Source organism: Haemorhous mexicanus, chromosome 4 (assembly GCF_027477595.1).
Source record: "Haemorhous mexicanus isolate bHaeMex1 chromosome 4, bHaeMex1.pri, whole genome shotgun sequence".
Taxonomy (NCBI): domain Eukaryota; kingdom Metazoa; phylum Chordata; class Aves; order Passeriformes; family Fringillidae; genus Haemorhous; species Haemorhous mexicanus.
Genome location: NC_082344.1, coordinates 37,841,735 through 37,862,338, shown reverse-complemented (window position 1 = coordinate 37,862,338; position 20,604 = coordinate 37,841,735). Strand labels below are relative to the sequence as shown.

General features: G+C 39.2%; 1 protein-coding gene across 1 annotated transcript; it reads right to left on the bottom strand.

Moving 5' to 3' along the window:
• Window positions 1-1,726: 1,726 nt before the first annotated feature.
• On the bottom strand, window positions 1,727-7,314 carry APELA (apelin receptor early endogenous ligand). The gene is made up of 3 exons (XM_059844484.1): window positions 6,816-7,314; window positions 6,288-6,397; window positions 1,727-4,088 (listed from the first exon to the last, which is right to left on the bottom strand). The coding sequence occupies exons 1-2, from the start codon at window positions 6,889-6,891 to the stop codon at window positions 6,309-6,311; spliced, it is 165 nt and encodes a 54-aa protein (XP_059700467.1). The 5' UTR covers window positions 6,892-7,314; the 3' UTR covers window positions 1,727-4,088; window positions 6,288-6,308.
• Window positions 7,315-20,604: the final 13,290 nt, after the last annotated feature.

Below are 20,604 nucleotides of genomic sequence, written 5' to 3'. Positions count from 1 at the left end.
AGGGGTTTGCACGTGCTCTGCTGCAAAGCAGTACTTTGCTAACCACCAACACAGCCCTGCTCTGGTGAGGTGTGGCAAGGCCACAAAGCTGTTACACTGAACAGCTGAAGTGATATTCTTCATGTAACTACAGCTGCTGAAATCAATCGGTATTTGCAGATGCTGGTGAGAGCTACCTGATTGCAACTGGGGCAGTAGGAAGATAACAAAAGTAAAGGAATGTTTCCTAATATATGCTAAAACTGTACTTTCAAATAAAAGTTAAAATAATGTATAATTATTTTATCCTCTTTTTTATTATTCAGTGCTACCCCAGTAGCTTTTTATTTCTGGAAAACCAATATATATGCTTTTTAGTTCTAAGAAAAGAAATATTTTGTGCCACCAAAGGAATATATTGGGTTGCCTGAAAAATGTTCCCATTGTGGGGTTTTAATAATTTTTAGATGAAATGCTGAACTGTGCTAAATATGCTGTTCACAGGAAAGAAAAGATGTGATGATCTCTTGTGAATGCGCATCTTGCATGAGGGAAAACTCTCAGTCGGTATTTCTGTTTTGTCTTTCTGAATTGCTCGTAGTGGATATTCTATATAAACACTTCAGTATTTCACTCCTTGAGAGAAATCACTAATTGTAAAAGATTTTAACAGGGTTTTCCTGCTATAAGATTCTACCCTAACAGGTAAGTAACTAACATGGAGTAAAGCAGGATTGCTCAATGAGAAATCCTTCTTAATCTAAAAAACAAAGTTGCAGCAAGGACCAGAGACTTGGGCAGACAACAGTCGGAACAGGTAACTCGAGACATGGGAAAAGCAGCTCCAGCCTTGGAATGAGTTAGGCTTTCTTTCTGAAAGCCATGTTGCCCTGTTTGTGCTCTTGGACTGTTTCCTGCTTTGCACAAATATTTTGCAGCTGATCGCTAGCAGGAAAGAGAAAGACCAGTAGAAGAGCAAGTAGTGAGAGATCAGTGGGCTAATTCTACTCTGATAGTCAACATTTGAAACTTGTTTGCCATACTGTTTCTCCTGATAGATGTCAATTTAAATATTTTGTGACCCTTAGCAAAATTTGGCTTTGTGTAGACACTGAGATATTTATAGCATGTGTATGTGGCGTAAGGGAAATATTTCCAGTCTTTATTCTCCTATAATTTCCTTTTTTCCATACTGGAAAGGGAAGAGGTGAATTGTTTATTATCCTTTGGGAACATTCTAAACTGTTGTTTCTCACCAAAGCCTTGCATTTACCTCCGTTTCCTGCTGACCTGCTGTTACAGGACTTAATGAAATGTACTTTCAAATTAAGTTTTCATTTTTCCTATATTACAGCTATCTACAAGACAAGGAGTTAGCTCAATGTTTTAGAAACTCACGTTTTGCCTTCCAGAATTTGAGGTCCTAATCTATCCTGGGATCAAGTCTTGCTAGATTACATCCATACAAACATCAATTCTGACTTTGAGCAGAGAGCAATTTGTACTTGTGCAAGCTGCCTTCAAACATACACTGGTACATGCACAGGGAGAGCTCAGTCAGTTTGGCTGTTGCAGCACTGTGTCCAAATTATTCAAATTTATAGATATGATCACACTGTTATCATGCAAAGTTGTTCTTACCACAAGCCTTATGTTTTGCACATCAAATGGAAACAGATAGTCTCAACAAAGTCAAATGCAAATCTGACTTGAATCAGAATTTTGCATTTTTAGAAAGACAGAAGATGTCAGGAAACTTTTTTCCATTATTAGCTCTCATTTATTTGTGTCAGAAATTGAGTAAAAATTTTTCAAACATTGATTCTTATACGAATCCACAGGGAAAATAGGCAAGTTCTCAATTTTCTTTAGATGCACTGCCTTTGACAGCTGAAGAATACAGACTTTGAGGAGTGTAAAAAATTTATTTGAAATAAGATATTTGAAATGCATACTATCTTTTTACAAAATATACAATCAACCAGCTAGTTGATAAACATATCTATTGAAGCTCACAATTAATGCCTTTTTCAAAGCAGATTTGATGGTATCAGAATGCCTTTAAAGAACAGATACTTAGAATAATTTTGTAGACTGACAGCAGGCTTCCTAGGGTGCTGTTTTATTTTTACTTCTGTGAAGGACCATGCATTTATAGCTTTTTTATAAGATACATTATGTATTTTTTTACCATTTTATCAAAGTTAATTGAATAATTGTGGTTATATAGAAGATCCAGTGCCACAATAGATTCATATACTCATTCATAAGACAGAACTCTAAAATAGCTACTCTTCACCTTTCTTGCTTTCCCACACTCTTTACCTGTAGTTCTAAACAGAGTTAGCCAAGGATACATATCAAAGCCAAGTTAAATAAATAATTTTAAAAATATATATAAGTGGTGGAATGCCTTTTTGGGATACTGCTTTTTTTTTCAAGACTCCAAAGGTTTACCTGCAGGACTGATGGTTGTTTTAGATAAGTTTGACCACCTTTTTATGACGATTTTACATAACTCCATAACTGGGTCTGAAGTTACATTTTCATTTTTTTTCATGGAGAGAAATTTGTAACTACTCTTAAACTCTGCCACTATTAATTCAAGTAAAGTTTCAAGTTCTTAGAGATAAGGGGTTACATATGCACACTGATTAGAAAGTTTCAGCTATCCAGCTTTTTTGATTGTTCTTTCAATTATTAGAAACTATGTGTTGTAAGAAAAAAATAGTAATACCAGATTTAAATCATGACACTTCTGATCTTTGACCGTCTTTATATATTTTGTAAAAAATACTGGCATTTCAAGTCTAGTGCAATGACTTAAAAAGCTGAGTATGTTTTATTTTCAGGTTGTTTTAGTTATGCTAATGAAAGGGCTACCACATTTTCCTTTATATGTAGGTAGGTAATTTCTGCTGATATAGAAGGCAGATGCGAAGCATGCATTTTTAAGACCAAAACTCAGACTAAAAGCTCAGTGTGTTCTTGACCTCCAGTGCTGAAAAGAACAGCCTGTCTTCTGTTTGAAGTCTTCATTCATTGTAGTGCTATGTTCAAATATCCCATTCATTTAAATTACAGGAATAGAGTGCTATGGGACACTAGGGCTGACCAAACAAAGGATTCTTTTCAATGGTCTATTTTTATGCTCTATTTATAATACTGTAGCTGGTATTTTAGGAAAACTACTATTAAGCAAATAGCTCTGGAGTACAGAATTTTCAAGCATGTTTTAACTGTCTGGTTTGGCAGCCCACTTTAAGAAAACAAATGATAGGCTTTGCAGTAACAGCTCATTAGACAGGAGGATGGGCTTGACCTTAAGGCCTGACTTGAGAGATCTGAGTTATCAGTTTTGCATGACCCTTGGCTAATCCCTTATCTCTGTGTGCTTCAATTCTCTATCTATAGAATGAGGGATAACACTCTCTTTGCTTTCTTATATTGTAAACTCTTACTATGCTTTCTATACATGAAGCCAGTGGGACACTAGTGTGGTGCTGGCTTTGGTGCTATTACAGTAATGCATTCTATGTTTCTATAAAGGTAATTCCATAAAAATGTAATGTTAGATGTTAAAACATATATGTATATATTATTAATATATAAAAGTATAAACAAAAAATGGACTTTCAGAATTCCATACTAGAGTCTGATACTATTTAATCCTAAACACAGCCTGAACTGAGTAGTCAACAGCACTTTCAATTTCAGTCTGAATATTATGTATCATCAAGAGTGCCTTTGGACTGATCCTTCCTTCTTACTGCCACTGGAAATCTAGCTCAGATCAAAATCTACCTGATGTTTGATTTGATCTTTAACTTTCACTAGTCATTGTGAGACCCGAATCACTTGCAGGGAATGATTCCACCAGGTAAGTTCATGTACGTGTCCCACCACCACACTTCCCTCCCCCATCACTTCTTAGGGTGTGAGACAGGGGCCTTTAGTCCAGGTCCAGCAGAATGTGACAGCCAGGACTGCTGAAGATGGCACTGTGGTGGCTGTCAGGTCAGCTGTTGTTGGTCTGCACTTTTGACAAACGTCTCTTATCGGTTTAAGTGTTGCTCCTTTAAAACACTGAAAAGTCCAGTATGAAGTTGCTGGGGGAAAAAGAAGAAAAGGAGATAAATATTTATGAGAGATTTAGTAGTCTAAGTAAGACTCATACAAAACAGAATACATTATTTATGAAACACATGGATGAAATTTGGAATAATATTTCTTAATTTGGAAATTTCAGCCACAAACTTGAAGAAAAAAAAAGACAAAAGCAAGAAGTCTGCCAATATAAAATTTTCTTTCCTTTTTTTGTCCCATGTTTTGTGCATGGAACTGATGAAAAATCAAATTCAATCTTCTCATTTCACATGCTGCAAGAGGCTGCTATGCTCATTTTAGTTTCCAACCACTAGTTGAAATTTAGGCTTAAGGGTGCATCCTGTTTGCATCTGTAAATGGCTCTATCCATATGTACAACTCCACTGAGATCAATAAGATTACTCATGTGAGCCAAGCAACCCAGGCATGTAAATATTTGCTGAATTTGGACTAAAACTGGAAGGGAATGTAAACGTAGGTGGTAAATTCTACTTAAGATAAAGGATAGCACCCACAATGACTGAAGTTAAGAGAGTTAGTTCAGGTGCCTGTCTCCCCTTACGCCCTGGTAGAGGTTTACTGAGTTCTAAACAGCTTTATAAAGCAGAAGGATCTGTCTACAAATTTATTGAGAATTAGTAAGTACACGGTTTTGTTTGGTCATCGACTTTTGTTACAAGAAATCAGGTCCCCAAAGAAAAGGAGATAACATTGAAAATACCTTTCATCATCATATTCTGTGAGAAAAGGAATTCCCCACAGAATATGGGGGGTATATGCAGCTACTGCAGTCTCAAGCAAAATGCATTCATTATATGAGGTTTCAGAGCATATTACAGAAAGTGTAGGTGCTTTCTACACAATTTCCAGACATGGATGCTCAATGGAGGAAAGAGGATTAAATGTACTCTTCTTAGGAAGTGAAGCAAATCATTCCAACGAAGCCACTGGGCCTAAATTCCTCTGTCCCTCTGTCCATTCAGTCTCTGCCTGCTGAGTGAATCGATCCAATTGCTTATCTTTTTAGGTTTAGGCTTAAACTGATGATGGAGTATCATTTAATCTGTCTCTTGTTTAAATGTAGCAGTGAGGAGACATGGCATAGTAAAGCATCCTTCTGGCATGTCCTTTCTACTTGCATCTCAATTCTGCCACTCAGTATGCAGCCCATCTGAGATTCACTTTAAGATATGGCAATCTCTTTTTTCAACCTCACAAACTTGCAAGTTTGCTATCCCATATGCACGTTCCCGTGTTTATAGGCCAGCACTATAGAGTGGAATGGTACCCTTTTGCATGGCTGTTTTGGGAGTGGTGTAGGTTCTTTTCACCAAGGCAGTTAATGCATTGACAAGATGCTTGGTAGAGGGTTGTTAAAAGTTTTACTTTAGTCTCCTTTTCACTGTTAACCACTTAGTAAATCGAAACATCTTGGCTCCAGAGTGCAGATTCTGCCACCACTTATTTAGGATGCTGACATGCCTGGGGCTACAACATTCTTTTAATATATAATGAGTTTCAAAGATGCAAAACTATTGACTGCATGTTTTATTCATTCTTAAATTGCAAAGAGAGCCTGGTTTCCTTTTGATGCCTACCCTATTAGCATATGCTACCTGTGTGCTTCTGCAGTCACTTAGTATTTGAATGTATCTGCCCTCATCAGCTATAAAGCATTAATGTTTTGCACTTGTATAGCCTTTCATCCAAGGAGCTGAAAGTCTTTTGCTGACAATGATTAAGAATTACAGTCCCCTTTGAAGTGGGTTGAGCGCTGCTACCTTCATGTTACTGACGGGCAGAGTGAGTGGCTTCGCCCTGCATCCAACACGGGGGAAGTGTCAGCGCTTGCAGCCCGGAGCATCCTCCGCTAGTGCCGCTTTACCCAGCCTTTGCACTAGTGACACTCTGCCCCGCAGCTTTGCCAACAGCCTCGGAGGGCAGCGTTCGGCACGATGAGAGGCATCAGTTGTTTTTCACTGCCTCAAGAAGGCATTTGGCAGGGGGGGTGGCCTGGAAGGGGGCAAGGCGGCAGCAGCCGGTGGGACCCGCGCCCCTGCCCCGGGACAGCGACCGCAACTTTGGCAACTCCAAAGCCCCATTTCCAAACCAAGCGGGTGCAGCCATGCCTCGCGCACTGCTCCAAAGGCAGGAGTGAATTCCCAGAGGTGCTCCCTGCCGCCCCACACGCGCGGATTTACCTGGCTGCGCTCCGCCGGGGCTCAGGGGAAGGGCACCCTGGAGTGGAGAGGCACGCAGCGCCGGTGGGAGCAGCCGTGCCGGTGGAGCTTCCTGCGCAGCGCCAGGTTGGCTGCGGACAGAGAGAGGGAAGCGAGGCGTGAGAGCGGCCGGCGGTAGTGCTCTCCCCAGGACGGGCAGGCCTCGGTGCTCCCCGGTGCCCCTGGCCGTGCCCTCCCGTGCCGACGGTGTTTCCCGGTAACAAGTCTGCAACAGTTGTCACCTTGGGTCCCTATTTATCCCTGTTCCTTCCCGCCACCTCCCCGCCTCCCCTAAAGTTGCCAGACTCCTGGGATAGGCGAAGCATCCTCTCCCGCTGCCGCTAGAAGTAGGGATGAAGCGCACAGATGGATGCGCCAGGTCCAAACTCGTCCCGGAGTTCACAAACCGCGTGTGGGACGCGGTCAGACGAACACGCCGGAGGCGCCCATGGCAGGCACGAATCCCCGGCTCCCGCCCCGGCACAAACATCACGCTGAGGCATCGCCTACCTGGCCGCTGTCCGTAGGCTGGGAGGAGGCTCGCCAGGAGCACCGCCACGATCCAAAGCAGCAGCTGGAGCCTCATGTCTGCAGTCAAGGCGGAGGCGCGCTCTGTGTGTGTCTGTGTGTTTGTGTATGTGTGTGAGTGTGTGTGTATTTCTGCGTGTGTGTGTTTCTGTGTGTGTATATGAGTGCTGGCGAGGAAATGCCCGCGGGGCCGTGAGGGGCCGGCAGCGCCCGCAGCCGCAGCGCTCACATGCCCGTGGCAAGGCGGGGAGCCGGGGCCAGCCGCCTCGGCCGGCGGGGTTCGTGATCCGGCAGCGCCGAGGCTCCTGGACTGCGCTGCGCTCCGGGCCTCCCTCTCTTCCCTTCTCCCTTTCTCTCTCTTTCTGTCACTCCCCCTTATTTTCCATAAGCAAACAGCGCAGGAATGAAAAGCCCGTGTAAACAGCAGCTCCTGTCAATGCGTAGGGGCCAGGAGCCTCCCGAACAATGCGGCCACTCCACTTTAAATTCAGCCCGGCCAGGAAAAAAACATATGTAAAACAAGCCCCGATGTTCCCTCCCCCATTTGCAACTGTTTAAACTTTGCATTGCCCATATTGGTCCCACATGCAGACACCAATGGCAGGGGCAGGAAGTGCCCCCCCGACCTTTGTTCCCCCTCCCCGAAAGCGGGGGCAGGGAAGCCCCCCAAGCACGGCCCTTGTCCCAGCTCAAATGCTTTCTCTCTTCTCCAAACTACCTGCGAAGTTGTGGCCATTCAAAGTGAAACTGGCAGTACTTAAGGCTAATGGGTGTCTTTTGTACCGTCAACTATTTTTAAAGGATCAGAATATTCAGGAATTAATTTGTGAGGTTTTTTTTGTTTTTTTTTTAAATTTTATTACCGTGTAGGGTAAAATAGATATATCTGTTCCAGCGCTGGCAGTTTGAGGCCAGCGGTTTTGGATGGGACAGCCATTTGCATAGCCCACCTGTACATTGCATTATATTTACACATGATTATGATGAGAGCTCGCTTTAACATAACACTGAAACCAACTGGTGCAGATACCCAAGCCTGAAGAGAAAAGTCAAAACCTGTGGAATTTGGGAGCAGCACTGATGGCTTTGAAATCCAGTGAATTACTGGCATTAGTGGAAATTCCACGGGTCCTTTTCTTTTTTCCAACCTGCTGATTTCTTGTGATGAAATAACACCTAGTTATTTGGAAAAAAAAAAATTAAAATTTGTTCCTTTCTGGGGAAAATTTCTGTTCTAAAACATGTATGAAAGAGTACATTTCTATATAAGTGAAGCACTACTATTATTACTAGGTAACTGTTATTGAAAGTTGGATAAAGCTGTTATTTGTCTATTTCCTAAAAGAGTGGAATATATAGTTGGTTTGTTGGGGAGGTTTTTTTTTGAAGTTTTTTTGTTGTTGCTGATGTTGTTGCTGTTGTTTTGTTTTAGTTTTTTTATTTGTTTTGTTTTAATTCAGTCGCCCCTGTATTGCTTTCCTTTATCAAGGGCTTTCCCATTTTCTTCAAAAACCTATTTGACTCAGTAGTGCACTCTGCTCCCTCCTGGTAGAGTTATACGTCATTACTTGGTTACTTAAGTTGTCTAGGTAAAGTGTGCCCATATCAATTAAAAGACAAATTGCAGCTTGAATACATGGAGGGAATAGTTACTAAATATTGTTTTTAAATTATACCAAGACTGCTGAGGAAGGTGTCTCAGACAAAACAGGAAAACAAAAGGAAAATCCTCTGCTGGTTGATCAGATTTGTCTGTTATAACCAGGAAACACATCCCAGTATTCTTCTTTACAGCTTGGTAGTAATTAAGTTTTCTCTTTGTGATTTCTGGCCTTTAAAGTGAACTTTTTTTTTAATATTATTGCTACTAGCTCAGCTGAAATCAGGGTCCTGTGGTGGCAGGGACAGAAGTTATAAATTAACTTAAAGGAATTATAAATTCAAGTACAAATGTGGTGGAGTAGGAGAGGAGTGCTGTGCCCAGATCACTCAAGGAGTTTGTAACAGAGCCGGAGTTACCTCCTCAATGTCATTCTGTCTCCACTAGGACAGGTTTAGGGGTGTGTTCTCTTGCTCACCATGAATGAGAGCACGGTGGCCGCCTCATTCATACAGCCCTGCAAATGACCATCACTTTCATTCAGCAGGTGAGCTTCAGGCTCATAACCTCAAGGTGGAAAGTAGCATGGACTTCAAAGTGATAGGGACTCTGCAGAAAGCTAAAAGGCAGAAAGAATGCATAGACTATTGCCAGTCCCTCGGGCTATCCAGGCCTCTTCTGCACCTGAATGTAGTGAAGTTTACACAAGTTCTGAGGTGACATTAAATTTAGGAGACTTGAGTAAGATGCAGTCATTAAGTGCAATATTTATTGGGGTTTTTTTTGCAGTTTTGTATACTATAATCTGTTAATTCCACTGCTAACTCTGTGACAAAGTTTACAAATGTTTATTTGACTAATAAAATCCAAGTCACTATAACATGAGCATGACAGAGTTATTATAATTTTCATGTAAGATACTGAAATAATTCTGTGCTTCCCCACTGAAAAAAAATCTCAAAAGAAATACAGCCCCACTCTAGAGTTTGTAGTTCTTTTGCAAGCAGCTTTCCTTCAGGTTCTTACTTTCATGTGGCATAGTGCTACTTGAAATTGGGCAGATAACAACTCGGTAGAATGTAGTGATGTAATAGTTCTGCCTTTTTCACAGTGTTTGCTGGTGGGGTTTGTGCTGGCTTAAGAGGAGAGGGAATGTAAAGTGTGTAGGAAAGCTGCAAGTCTGTAGATAACACATTATGAGCTAGAAAAATTGCTATTTGAATCAAAAGCTTTCCTTCTCTTATAATCTGGAAGGAACATAATAAAGGAATGATGATTTCAACATTTATTACCTATATCAGTGCTACTTTTCCAACAGACATTTTCTTCCCTATTTCCTCCTTGATAGGATCAAATAGTCAGATTATCTCTTTGCATCCAGAAAGTGAAAAAAATAGTTAGCATATTACAGAAACAATTTTGAAAGTGTTGAATAGGAACTGCCTTTCCTGTATATCAAACATTAACTGTAAGAAACACACGACATTATCTTTTGCTTAACACATTCAGTAAGTTCTGTATCACTTCACTGGTTATTAATTGTTCTGGGTGGCTCTTTCAGTAGAGTCGCTGTTACAGTCTTATTTGGGGAAAAAAATTTGAAAACTTGGTGCCATTTCTAATAATAATATTGGAAGAAATAAAGGAAAAGTGGCTGAGGGAATATCAAATCATTTTGTCACATATAGAAGAATAAAAATTATCTCGATAAATGAAAGAGCAAGCCACTGGATGAACAAAAGATGAAATAATGTGAGGAAGCAGTAAAATGCACAATATTAAGAAATAGAATAAGTTTGTATGATTACAACAGGAGAGAAAGATAATTGGGCACCTCCTAGTATGGAGTAAGAGATTAATTAAGATAGGGAATTGAGCATTCCCTATTGCTCTGCTGGTCAGAAATTGGATACTACTTTTGGTTTGAAAGCCAGCACACAATTATAAACTCTAGCATTTATCGTTAATATTTAAAAACAGCTTTCAAATGCTATCAGTATAAAATGTTAAGTGATGCTTCTAAAGTACAGGAATTAATTGTTATATATGTCAATACTGGTTTCAATCCTGGTATCTCAGATATCCCTTGAATAATAACTCTTCCCCTCTTAGAAGCCTGTAAAAATACATAGATCATTGTGGGTCTCCACTGTTTCATAAGAAACCATGCTGAATGCTCAGCAGTGATAGTATCTGATAATACGTGAAAATTCTTGTTTATTTTGACTTGAAGCTGTCAGATAAGATATAATATCAGAGTTTCTAGTCAGATTTCTAACTTGGTTTTCCCCAAATTAATCCATCCTGCTGATCCAGAGGAATTATTTCACTAACCAGACAAGATCTGGGATAAACATGTTTACAGGTCAAAAGAATTTTGTGAAGCATATCTTCGAGTCAAATTGCAAGTGTCACGAGGGAAAGTTCTCAGCTTTTCCTTGCTCCTTTCTATTACATTGCAAGATGGTAAGTGGGCTGTGCAACAAACAAAATTTTAAAAATGCAAAAATATCATGTGAGTAACCTCTTGAAAGAAAGAAGTTGGCCAAGAAATGCTCAGAGGGATAAATTTTGAAATGTCATTTAGGTGTCTGTGATTTTTTTTTTACCACAAATTTCACAGGGATTATTATCTCATGGTTTTATAGGGTCTATGTGCCTACCATGAATATAAAGGATGTTTTTTCTTCAGCCCAGGGAACAGCACCAGATGCCAAATACAATGTTTGCCTTCTTTGTTGACTGTAATCATGAAGACTACTTTTCTAGGCAAAACTCATTAGCTCAAAAATTATGATTTCAGGAGGACATGATGCACTCTGTCCTGAATTTTATCTGTTCTTGGAAATGAAAACCTACCCAGAAACAAAACTCTATTCCTCCTGTTTGCCATTTTATGTTTTTTTCTGGAGGAAAAAAAAAAAAAAAAATCCACTTCCCTGCCTGTTAGTGCTCACTGCCTTTCCTGCCTGGGGGGAGACAGTGCTCCGGAAGAAAATGGTAGTCAGCAAGCAGAAGGAATGTGTACTAGTAACCTGACACTGGGTACAGATGTGCTCAAGGAAAGGAAATGGGGATGGCTCAGACCAGGCTGAACCTTGTATAAGTTTTTTTTTTTAGTGTTTTCTATGTGTGTTGCAGAGATGCACTGCCTAGAAAGTACATTTTCTTAATTTTAATCTGGGAAGAAAGTATTCTGTGTTCCTGCCATCGTTTCCAGGTTCCTACTGCAATACAAATCATAATTACAATTATTGGAATAATGAGAGAGGTAAAACATACTCTGGTAGCCTTAGTCTGTCTTACTTCTGTGACCCTACAATCTGCATGGTTGATTTTTTTTTAAATGCAATGAAATACTAGCCCTGCTCCTGAATAATCATAAATTATGAAGTCCCTCCTCGACAAAAGACAATTTCATCAGTTACCTACTGAACTGTATTGATGAATTTTCTTTTTCACTTAAGGAAAATACATTTACATGGGCTCCAAGGTGCACTTATTTTTCTGTTTCCTTCCATCCCTTAGAAGTAAATTTGATTCTAAGATTCATCTAGGAAATACATACACATATTTCTTCCTAATAGGAAAACAAAGAGGTCAGCTCTGGAGCAGCAGTGCCTGTGATCCCCACCAGTGCGACCGCATGTTCCATTTCAGGCAACCCATTTGGGGTCAGATTCTTCTCTGGCACTGGTCATAATTTCAGAGCTTTTTAATTTAAAGAGTCATTATTATTGTCTAGAATAAATGATGCTCAAGACAAAAATCCACAATTCTTGCAAAACACATGGTTCTATAATAAATTTTTATTTGCTGGTTGACTTTCAAATATGTAACCCCCTTGCATATCCAGACCCTTCATGCCCTAGGTTTCAGCAGGGAAAGTATTTTTAAAAGTATGTTTTTCATGTTATTAAGAAAAGTCAGAGAAGTTATCGTGTAAATAAGGCAAACATATTTGTACCTTTCTGCTGCAGCTAGAACACACACATGTAGGAAAGAGAGGTGCTTACTGTAGTATTTAACATTGAAGTTACTGTTTATATTTACTAGGGAAATTATAGGAAAGAAATACAGGCATATTTTTGTCCTAAACTCCAGGTTTTAGAGCTTCACATGCAGTCAGGAAATTATTAGTCTTACCTAAAGCTATCCATTTAGTTGCACAAATTTCTGTAAGCTTTTCTGACAGAAAGAGTTAACTTCCTGGAGATAATTTGCTACATAACTGATCTTCTGTTTTGGATTTGGGCAGCCCCTAGCCACAGTAAAATTTTAATGCAGGAGGTGTTAGGACAGGCTTGGCAAATTTCTGTAAAGATTGGTTGAGTGATTACTTGGAAGGGAATTTCAAATTAACCTCTGGCTTTTTGCATATTTATACTTTTGACTTCAGGTAGTAATTTTGGGTTGCAGCTTTGGCAGATCCTTTTTCAATGTTGCTTGCATATTAGCATTAGGGATATGGTGTCTCATGAAGCAGCTCTGTAGCAAGAGTGAGCACAAGTTCCCATCAGGGAGTCTAGTGTGATGTAATATTTTAATATTCCAAATAGTTGTCCCCATCAATGTTAACCCCCTGCAAGCCTGGTCACCACCTTGAAACCAGGTGAAATGTGTGCTTTATGTAAGGGTTTTCTGACAAGGGTTTGGACCTGTTTAGTACAGTCCTCTGAACTTTGCCTCCTGACTAAAAGATTGCAGAGCTGCCTTGCTCTTTATCAATGTCTGGGCTGTGACACTGCCTTTTCAATGTTTCCTATCAGAATTATTTCTTTATCTGCTGTGATCAGGAAGGTCAGCTTTGCTGTGGCCAACACAGCTGGTGAGAGGTGCAAAAGAAGAGAAGGTATCTATGATTTCTCTGCTTTTCTGACCATCAATCTGAAAAGAAGGAATTGCAAGCTTATGTCCAAATAAAGTATATGAACACAAGAAAAATAATGGAGGCAAGAAAGTTAAGCTTATGTTTAGGGAAATGGTGGACTTCTCATTGAAATCTTATGTTGTTTGTGTGGGAAAGGCTAATGTTTTCTGGTTGCATTATACATAGTTTTGCTTATTTGAAAAGTTTTGTGGTGTTTACTCTTAGTTAGGATAACAGCACCTACGTAATAACTAGGTTTTTGTTTGCTAGCTGTTCTAGATCTTGCATGCTTCTAACTAATAACAGATTTTTCAAAGTATAAGCTTTACAATGTAGACTTGTGAGATCTTTCTATGCCAGCACCTTTTTTTTTTTTTGATTACATAGGCTGGATGACTGTGTAATGTGCTGTGGTAATCAGTCTGCCAGACTGAAGAGATTGCCTTGGAGAAGATCCCAGTGCTTTAACTGCTGCATTTGCTGGGTGCCTGCCGTGATCAGTGCTCACTGTGGATCTCACACGCTAATGATCTTACCATTTCTCCCCCTGTTGAAGCTGCACTGATGGGAAAGGTGGGAAATTTTGAGGAAAAAAGCCTACTACAAGACAGAGCGCTGTAATCTGTCACCCCCTGTACTAATCCAGTAAGGTGATTACTGGCTGTACAGCACTTACAGCTATACCTAAAAAGGTCCTAAAAAGGTCCTGGCTGGTTTGGTTTTTTTTGGTTTTTTTTTTTTTGTTTTTTTGTTTTTTTTTTTTGGTAGAAAAGTTCTTTATCAATGGAAAGACCAAAGACTAAATTAGCAGGGATGATGTAATGGAAATACGTGCAAATCCTGACAGTAGGTACAGGATATGGCAAAAGAATATCCTGTAGAAGCTGAAGCAGAAAAGCATTGGTCTTGCTTCTGCAATATATATATTAAATAATAATCATGTCTAAGATGAATAAAAGGCACAAAGCTCAAAAGTTAATTTTGTTGATCTCAATGTTTACCACAAGAATTATTGTGTTAAACCCTCAAGGAAGATCTTGAGACTCCAGACTCATCAAAGTTTTGTAATAGATACTGTGCTTCTTCAAAAATAGCTGGATACAGGAAATAAAACAGCAGCCCAAACCATCAACCCTCAGACAAAATACATGCTTCATGGAAGAGAGGTTATGTTAGGTTATGTGTATAACTTAGCCGTTGTCAGGAAGTGCAGTTCATGAGATGTGTTGCATCATTGAGTTAGAAACCCTCAGTTGAAATTGGCAGTGTTTTTATTTGCTTTCAAGGCTAGTAAATATTTTGCAAATTTCTACAAAAGAGTAAAAAATGTCTGTTACCAGAAACCCTGATGAACATTTCTTTTGAAATGTGCTATTTAACAAAATATGTTGTTCTGCCTCTATTCAACTTTTTCCTCATTGCAGCATTTGAATCTGTTAAAAGCACAAAGATAATGTTATTCTAGATGCAGAGGTGAATCTGCTAATGTATCAGATCTGCAAAATTTTGTTCATTTTGAACAGTCTTTCCATTATGTAATAATTGCTAATCCCCCCCCCCCCCCCCTTTTTTAGTATGATTTGATGGAGGTTTTTTTTGTTTGTTTGTTTGGGGGTTTTGTTGTTGGTTTTTGTCATTGTTGTTTTGTTTGTTTGATTGTCTTTGTGGTGAAATTTTTTTGGGGGTCTTTTTTTTTTGGTTGGTTGCGTTTTTTTGCTTTTTACTTTTTGTTTTTAATGAGCCTCCAAGGTGAGTAGTAGGTTACTAGCACTGGATATACTTGGAGCCAAAGTGATTTGTGCATTTGTAGTTGAATAAGTTGTCTTAATGATTTTTCTGGCATGATACATGCAGGATGGAAAAATCACAGCGTGAATGTCATGGTTCAAGCATATATTTTGATGCTGATAGGTAGTAAATGACAGTTTTTAATTTTCACAAAATATAATAGAAAGCTTCCTTTGGCCAGTCCATAGTCCCTCCCAGCACAGCAGCATGTGGTAGCTGTGCAGTGTCCTGGCTGTCAGAGCTGTGTGGGGCTGCTTTAGCAAAAGCATCCACAAATGTGTGCCACCGCTGTCCAGGCACCTCATGCAGCCTTTTCCTAATTGTCTTCACTCTTGGGAAGGATCAGGAAGGAGAATACCAGCTGAATGGATTGGTTTGGTGCCAGCAATGTCTTGCTTCTGCTGTCTTTCTTGAGAGGCCCTTTGGTTTTCCATCTGTTGTGTGTCAGAAAATGTCATGTGGGCTGTTGGATAACTTGCAGATGGCATTTCAACTGGAAATCCCAGTGAAGAATGGTTTTATAGAATGAGCTTCTTCACAAGGCTCTCACCACTGCAGGGGTGTACCCACAGCAGGTCTCAATGTGCTAGTCCAGGTAACCATAGCAGTGGAACAGTGAAATAACCATGCTCATGAGTGTTTGCTCACGTCCTCTGATGAGTTTACAACTGTTCCTGGGGCCGTGCTGCCATGGTGACAGGGGTAGCCTTCCTGAGCTAACTGGTTTAAAGCCATCATTCAACTGCTACTGATTTCAGCCTGAAACACCAAAATTAAATGCTATGTACTTAGAGAAATAAAAAATAAATAGTGTGAGGAGTATCTCTACTAAGGTATAAGTGCATTTACTTTGAAGGTCAGCAGCTTACATCTGCTGTCCATCACTGGCACATAGCAAAATAAATAGACCATGTTCTACCCTTGATACTTCACATTTCTCTATAGCAACAGCAGGGTTTTGTGGTTCTAAACACTTACAATGCAGTGCTAGGCATATGAAAACTGTTTCACAATTCAAACAGAAATTGACTGCAGTCACCTTTGTAAGGTACCAACAAATTTGCTACTTGTTGTCCTGTTTTTCAAAGGATTAATATGTATTTACTTGGACCTTTATCATGGTATAATCCCAGAAGGTCACTAAGCCCCACAGCACAGCTCCCTCACACTCCCACAGTTGCATGGGGGAGAGGATCTAAAGAGTAAAAGTGATAGAATTCATAGGTTGAGATAAAGACAGTTTAATAGGTAAATCAAAAGCTGGGCACGCAAGCAAAGCAAAGCAAGGAATGAATTCACCACTTCCCATGGACAGGCAGGTATTCAGACATTCCCAGGAAAGTCGAGCTCCATCACACACAGTGGTTACTTGGGAATACAAATACCATCACTCCAAGTGTCCCTAAGTGTCCCTTCTGTCCTTCTTCTTCCCTGAGCTGTATGTGCTGAGCATGATGCCAGGTGGTCTGGAATATCCCTTTGGTCACTGGGGGTCAGCTGTCCCAGCTGTGTCCCCTCCCAGCCCCTCGAGCACCCTCAGCTTCCTCGCTGGAGGGGTGGGATGAGGGGCAGAAAGGGCCTTGGATCTGTGCAAGCCCTGCTCAGAAGTAACAAAAACATCCCTGAATTATTAACACTCTGTTCGGCACAAATCCAAACCACAGCCCCATACCAGCTAGTCTGAAGAAAATGAACTCTACCCCAGCCTAAACCAATCTTTTATTTGAATCTCAACAGCAACAAATTTGGTTCACAGTTTTGTAGATAAAGAAAATACTGTATCATTTTCTCAGTGTGTGTCAATACAAATCTCAGGTAATGGTAAGGTAACCTCTATATTGCAGATATATTTTTTCCTGTTTGGTTTGTGTAAGAAGACCTGAGAAATAAATATTGAAGGTTTTGAAATTGAAATAAAAATTCAAGGTTTATTAAACTCTAAATTACATTTAAATGACGTATAGTGTCATATTTATAGAACTGTGACCACACTTTTTATGTAGAATTTTTGTGGAGATTTTAAATAGATCTCAGAGATTTGCAGCTGTCTTCTTGAAATACTTTATTTTTAAGGTTTGTTGCAGTTGTTACACATTAACTTACAGTGTGCTAACAGCTAAGTAAATGTTTGGCAACTGATCAGAAGCCCTAAATGAGGTCATAACATATGGAGAGGCGCTGAGAGGTTACAATTCCTGTGTGTCTCAATTAATACTGTAGCTAGTAAGCATTCTTTGCAGCTCATAGGCTCTGATCCAGCAGTGTGCTGGCATGGAAGTGCATATTTAAACCAACAACCCAATAAGTAGATCTGTCAGCTTCACGGAGGGTGCTCATATGCTTGGAAATATGTTCAGGAATGAATTCTTTGCAGGGTCAAGGTATCTTGGAATAAATATTTGTTGGGAAAGTTTCAGTACAACAAGGTGGAACACTTAAAAACCATCCTTTTCCTGAATGCTATGTTGCATCTCATCGGTGCATGTGAGCAGCAATAGATTTCCTTTATAAAAAGTGTTATTTTCTATCTGATTTCAGCTCATTTAAGCATAAACACATTTAATGTACTCTTGCTTTATTCTTACCTAGGAGCTATCATTGTAGCTGACATGATGAAAGCAGAACTGTAGAAGTTTAGGCTAATAGGCATATTTCTTATGATGTCAGGCTTTATTGAAAGGCAGCTATTCAGCCCAGTATTTCAGAGGGATTAGTCTATGCTCCTTTCACATCATCTCTCATTGTTTTGGTATCATTTGGATTGATGGATTGACTGTATTGCAGTGGGCACTAACTGACATAAGTACAAATGCATAAAAAAAGAAGCCTCTTCATTTATTTTCCCTATAAAATAGGAATACTGTTTTACAGTATAGAATAGGAATACTATTTTAGAATATAAAATATATCTACTCTAGAATACTTGGGTATTCTGTAGGAAAATACTATCTGAAGTATTTCATTGTAGGCAGAGAATATCTCAGTCTCCACAGTTTGCAGTGGAAAGGTGGTGACTAATTCTTAAGATTGAGCAAACCTAAGAGAAATGAAAATGTGAGTTATTTGGACATTTGTATGAGATGCCTCTCTGACTCTGTTGTAGAGGCAACAAAAACTACTGCTAAAAAACACAGAAAAGGAGAAGCATTTTCTTGAATTTTTGCTGTCATACTATCAGTTAATTCAGAGTTTCATTATCTCTTCTGTTATCAAACAGGAAATCCTTTCTTTGCTTTTACTGCCCCTGAAAGGTAGCCTTATCAACCAACCATTCTTCACATGTGGCTCCCCAAACTTTTTTCCACTTCTAGTATCTCACAGAGCGATTAGCTCTGACAGAAGCATGCAGAGCCAGCCTGTGTTTAGCGCTTGTACACACCACTGGGTATTTTATTTGTGTGAAGATAGAAAAGATTAGTCTTGACTCACTGGGTAAAGTAGTGGCCTGATTTTCAGTTTTTTCAGGATTCCACTTACTGAAAATATAATCATTACTCAGAAGGGACTTTGTCTTCAGAGAGGTCAGAGCCATGTTTAATACTATCAGGTTTTTTTGTAGTGATCTACCTATGGTATTATTAGTTGTACAAAACCTACTTACCTGAAGATACACATCTTGAACTGTAATGATTTTGAGAATGTGGTTCAGGTTTTGTTGGGTTTTGAGCTTGGTTTGGGGTTTTTTCGGGTGGTGGTGGTGGTTTTCCTGAGGTTGTGTCTTTTTGGTGGCAGGAAAAAAAATTGTCTTAAATGTAGGGTACTCTTTGAGTCCCTTTTTTCATAGATCTTATTCCAACTGAGATTTTGTCTTGCCATGAAGATCCAGAATATGTTTTGAGGGTTTTTTTTTAAATATTGGGGGTTTTTAAACCAAACTTAAGAAATTTTCCATTGACTTAAAAGTGATATTTTTTCCAACAACATAATTTCAATGAAAATCCCAGTAACCTTTATTAATAACTAATTTCTCCCTGAATCAATACATAGATATAATCCTATACTAAATAGCAACCATGAGCAGTGGAGACTTGAAGGATGAAGATGAAGCTAAACCCTCATAATAATTTCCTCGGGGGTTTTAACAGGTAATGCCCATATTTTTTACTTGGTTTTAGCTCCCTCCTTCACATAGAAAGGCCAGCAGAAATAGAAAATCAATCAAATGTGAGGTAGACCTTATATTCATTGACTGCATTAAGACCATCCCTTTACCTGAAAGAATATGTGGTGTTGTGATTTTACCAATAAATACATATTCTACTTTACACTTGAAAATTGCAAAGTGTCTTATTTCTGTAAGAAGGCATAGTTGTGCACCCATTGTCTTGGCCTTTAGGAACCAGCTTGTTACAGATTTCAAACAAGCAGCAAAGCTCCAATTCTTTTCTTGATTCACCCACCCCCCACGCCCTCCTTGGTGTTCTCCTTGTGCATCCATAAGCCCAGTGGGTATATCCAGATAGCATAACAAGTTTGCTTCTGTTTTCAGTTTATCCTGTAGATGTTTCCAGGTGATGAAAGGAGACCTTTTGAAAATTGCATGTTCCTTTCTTTTTTCTGTAGTGATGAAAAGCACACCACGATGCTGACAGAGACTGCTTTTGTCTCCTTGACATGTAGGCATAATTTATACAGCCTTATAAATCTTGGCTTTCTGGGACCATGTGTCTTATAAATTAGATGAAGGGTGTCCCTTTCACAATGGGTTTGTCAAAGCTGAGGTGTTCTCTCCCTCTAACCTCTTGGCCACCCCTTGGTAAAATAGCATAGCTTTAGAGTTAGTGGACTAATTGCATGTATAGCAAACATCTTCATTTTCAAAGTCAGTGCAAGCTGACAGCTGCATTGTCCTGTATTAAAAAAAAAAAATAACCCAAAGGTGGTATTTCAGAGAAAAGAAAAGGAGAGGAAAAGGTGGGTAGGGTAACTTATACAGAAAAGCATATTATCTTCACCAGAGCAAACTTTGAAAGGCCTTGTCTGTGTTCATATCTGCTATCATAGTTATAGAAGATTATGGGCATAGTAGATATGAAACAATTATATCCCTTCTAAAATATTTAAGAACTTTTTAGAAATGTTTCCATTTCTTGATAATTTTTTTAGGTTTTTTTTAAATGGGTAGCTTTGATCTCTACTCTTTTGGAACTATTCTTCCCAAAACTAGCTATAATATTTTAATTTTGATTTTATTCAGATAAATTTAGATCAATTTAACAAACATTCTTTGTGGAGACAAAATCTATTCAAATGACAATGTATTTTTTCCCCTCTATTTTTCTGGAAAACCGAAAGAACTAGGGTATCCATTTGTTTTAGTATTTCACAGTCTTTTTTTCTTTTGTCCAGAATTATCTTTGACAAAAGTGGGGGATTCCAGCATAGCATATTGAGGAGAGTGTTCTAGTTAATCAAAGACAACTCTTTTCAATTCAAAATGTATACATTTATTTTTTGTTAAAAGAGATTTAACATTAATATTTTCAATTTCCCTCTGAACACCTACACACTGA

Excerpts from the sequence above, each read along its gene's own strand:
- APELA (XM_059844484.1), bottom strand. The coding sequence starts at position 6,891 with ATGAGGCTCCAGCTGCTGCTTTGGATCGTGGCGGTGCTCCTGGCGAGC. Across the intron at positions 6,398-6,815 it reads AGCCTACGGACAGCGGCCAG|CCAACCTGGCGCTGCGCAGG; the intron begins GTAGGCGATGCC and ends CTCTGTCCGCAG.